At 42.6% G+C, this 3642-nt stretch overlaps 1 protein-coding gene across 1 annotated transcript in view; it reads left to right on the top strand.

Moving 5' to 3' along the window:
* Positions 1-3275, top strand: part of LOC109923553 (cilia- and flagella-associated protein 251-like) — a 24461-nt gene extending 21186 nt beyond the window's left edge. Inside the window, exon 5 of the mRNA XM_048592961.1 lies at positions 3062-3275. Within this exon, the coding sequence (XP_048448918.1) occupies positions 3062-3195 (134 nt within the window). The 3' untranslated portion in view covers positions 3196-3275. The remainder of the gene's footprint in view (positions 1-3061) is intronic.
* Positions 3276-3642: the final 367 nt, after the last annotated feature.

Below are 3642 nucleotides of genomic sequence, written 5' to 3'. Positions count from 1 at the left end.
AATAGGATTACAATGGACGGACGTTTGATGATTGGCATCGACCCAATGGGCTAGAGGGCTTCTTTCCTTGCTGTGAAAACTCTACGACCCTCAAATTTTAAAACTGAGATGTGGTAAGATGTATACTTAAACTGATCCATCCACTGCTAGGTTGTGAATGAGTTCAATGGTCATGGTTTAAATAACCACAAACCATTACAGCCTTGATTCAAACGTGGACAAAAGAGCTGAATTCCAGAAGTGAGGTGAGAGTGACAACCCTTGACATCAAGGCTGCATTTGATCCAGTGTGGCATCAAGGAGCCCTAGCAAAACTGGAATCAATGGGTATTGGGGGAAAACTCTCCAGTGGTTGGAGTCAGATCCGACACATAGGAAGATGGTCATGGTTGCTGGAGGTCAGCTCCAGGACATCTCTGTGGGAGTTCCTCAGGGCAGTAACCTAGGCTCAACTATCTTAAGCTGCTCCATCAATGACCCTTCCCTTCATCATAAGGTCAGAAGTGGGGGTGTTCGCTGATGAATGCATGATGTTCAGCACCATTCATGACTCCTCAGACACTGAAGCAGTCCGTGTCCAAATGCAACAAGATCTGGACCATACCCAGTCTTGGGCTGTCAAGTGGCAAGTAACATTTGCACCACACAAATGTCAGGCTATGACCATCACCAATAAGAGACAATCTATCCATTGTCCCTTGTCATTCAATGGTGTTACCATCACTGAATCCCCCACTATCAACATCCTGGGAGTTATCAACTGGACTCACTACATAAGCGCAGTGGTTACAAAAGTGGGTCAGAGGCTAGGAATACTGCAGCAAGTAGCTCACCTCCTGACTTCCGAAAGCCTGCCTACCATCTACAAGGCACAAGTCAGGAGTGTGATGGAATACTCCCCACTTGCCTGGATGAGTGCAACCCCAACAACATTCAAGAAACTTGACACCATCCAAGACAAAGCAGCCCGCTTGATTCGCACTGCATCCACAAGCATCCACTCCCTCCCCCACTGATGCTCAGTTGCAGTAGTGTGTACTATCTACAAGATGCACTGCAGAAATTCACCAAAGATCCTTAGACAGCACCTTCCAAACCCACAACCACTTCCATCTAAAAGGACATGGGGAGCACATACATGGAAGACCACCACCTTCAAGTTCCCCTCCAAGCCACACAGCATCTGGAAATTTATCGCCGTTCCTTCACTGTCACTGAGTCAAAATCTTGGAATTCCCTCCCTAATGGCATTGTGCGTTAACCCACAGCAGGTGGACTGCAGCAGTTCAAGAAGGCAGCTCATCACCACCTTCTCAAAGGCAACTAGGGACAGGTAATAAATGCTGGCCCGGCCAACGACACCCACATCCCACAAAATGAATAAACTTTAAAAAAGGTCAATGTCAAAGATTCTTACATGGCATTTTTTTTACACTTTTCTTGTTGTGCATAAAGTTCGTATCTCAGAATAACTAAAACATATCAGATAGAGACCAAATATCTATTGAAATGTTTCCATGAAACAGATCTGCTAAACAAACAGAACAATGTACAAATTAAAAATCCTTCACAGATTATATTCCAAACTCAGGGGAGGCGATGGCCTAGTGGTATTATCGCTGGACTGTTAATCCAGAGACCAGATAATGTTCTGGGGAATGGGGTTTGAATCCTGCCACAGCAGATGGTGGAATTTGATTTCACTAAGTATCTGGAATTAAGAATCTAATGATGACCATGAATCCATTGTCGATTGTCAGGAAAAACCCATCTGGTTCACTAATGTCCTTTAGGAAAGGAAACTGCCATTCTTACCTGATCTGGCCTACATGTGACTCCAGACCCACAGCAATGTGGTTGACTCTGAACTGCCCTCTGGGCAATTAGGGATGGGCAATAAATGCTGCCTAGCCAGTGACGCCCTCATCCCGTGAATGAATAAAGGAAAAAAAAAATGTCCTCACTGGGAGACTAATCAGAGATGAGTGAATTTGAGAATTTGGACAACATATGTTCTGCTTCTGGAGGTGATGAATTTGGAGATAGGAAGGGCAATTAATTCAACAGTGATGTCATCCTGCCTTCACCAGAATTAAGTTCTGAGCAGACAGGCCAATGGTCATAAGGCCCAGGATGTTTGAGGGGCGGTGACTGCAGGCAATGATTGCAGGGGAATAAGCTGCGATCCATCCCCCACCATTGATTCCAATCCTCCTGTGCCATTGTCCTCGCACCCCTCAGCAGCAGAAACCCACTTAACCCCACACCCACATCATTTTCCTCTATCCTGGGTCCTCTGTGATTGTGGCACTCTAGGCATGTGCTTCTTCGAGCAGTAACTGCCTCTGCCATGGCACTACTAGTGCAAGAACTGTTGACCTCAGTTTCATTTGTAGCTTCTACTGCAATTCCAAGGCTTAAGGCTTTCATGGAAAGGCCTAATTATTGCTTCATTACTGTCAGATTGGTGTGTGTTTCTGCAGGCCTTCTCTAGAAGAGACTGCATGGGTCCTTTGCTGGCTCAAGCTGTCTCTCTAGCCAACTGACACGTTCTCTGGTTCCTCCAGAAGATTCCGTCCCATGAATCAAGAGATATTGTCCAGTGAAGGTGGAGCTAACTCTACACTTAAGATTTAGTAAAGATGTGGAAGACCTTTGGAAATCAGAGCTATAATTTTCTGACCCTTCAATGGATGGAAGATGTGTTGTCCTATGCATCTTATTCGTGCCTGAAACCCCTCATGGAAACAGAAATATGGGCAGCTTTACTAGGGATATTGTGAATGCTCATTGTTAGGCTTTCCCTTTTTTTGATTGATTCTGTTACTTGGAAGGAGAGATGCAATTAGAGGTTTTTAGCTTATTTATGTTTTATGATGTTACATATTTATATGATATTATATGCTTATTACTGCCATTTGTAATTGAATCTGCAAACTTTAATCAGAAAATCCACAAACTTAAACTAAAAGCTTAAAGAAAGAGAAAGCATTGTGAAGAAAAATGATGTTCTGTTTAATTGTAAAATTCATCTTATTGTTGTTTCATTTGGATTTGACAGGTGCATCAGCATTGCTTGAAGAGCAACTTCCCCAAGAGATTACAAGTGAACTGTTTATAAATGAAATATTGGGGTTTCCTCAGGCTTCAACTTGTGTTGAAGATGCAGCTATTCCTACAGCTGCACCAACATAAACACAAGCTAAAATGTACTTTTCCTATCAAATAATTTGCATTCCCTGATTCATTTTAGTTTTCATAATCTCTTTGTTAAATGACCAGAGTTTACTGTTTGATACTTATTTTTAAATTAAAAATATGAATAATTATTCTATTTGTGATGGCTATTCTTAAAGCTAGGGGGATGTTTGCTGATGATTGCACAATATTCACCACGATGTGCAATTCCTCAGGTACTGAAGCAGTCCATATGCAAACATAGCAAGACCTGGATGGTATCCAAGTTGGGTTGACAAGTGGCAAGTAATGTTCACGACGCACACCAGCTTCAGGAAGAGAGAATCTAACTATCTTGACATTCAATGGCATTACCATTAGTGAGTCTTACCCTAACAATATCCCACACATATTACCATTGAGTGGAAACTGAACTGAACTAGCTATATAAATACTATGGCTACA

Source organism: Rhincodon typus, unplaced genomic scaffold (assembly GCF_021869965.1).
Source record: "Rhincodon typus isolate 14 unplaced genomic scaffold, sRhiTyp1.1 hic_rhity00002110, whole genome shotgun sequence".
Classification (NCBI taxonomy): Eukaryota; Metazoa; Chordata; class Chondrichthyes; order Orectolobiformes; family Rhincodontidae; genus Rhincodon; species Rhincodon typus.
This window is presented reverse-complemented; position numbering and strand designations above follow the sequence as displayed.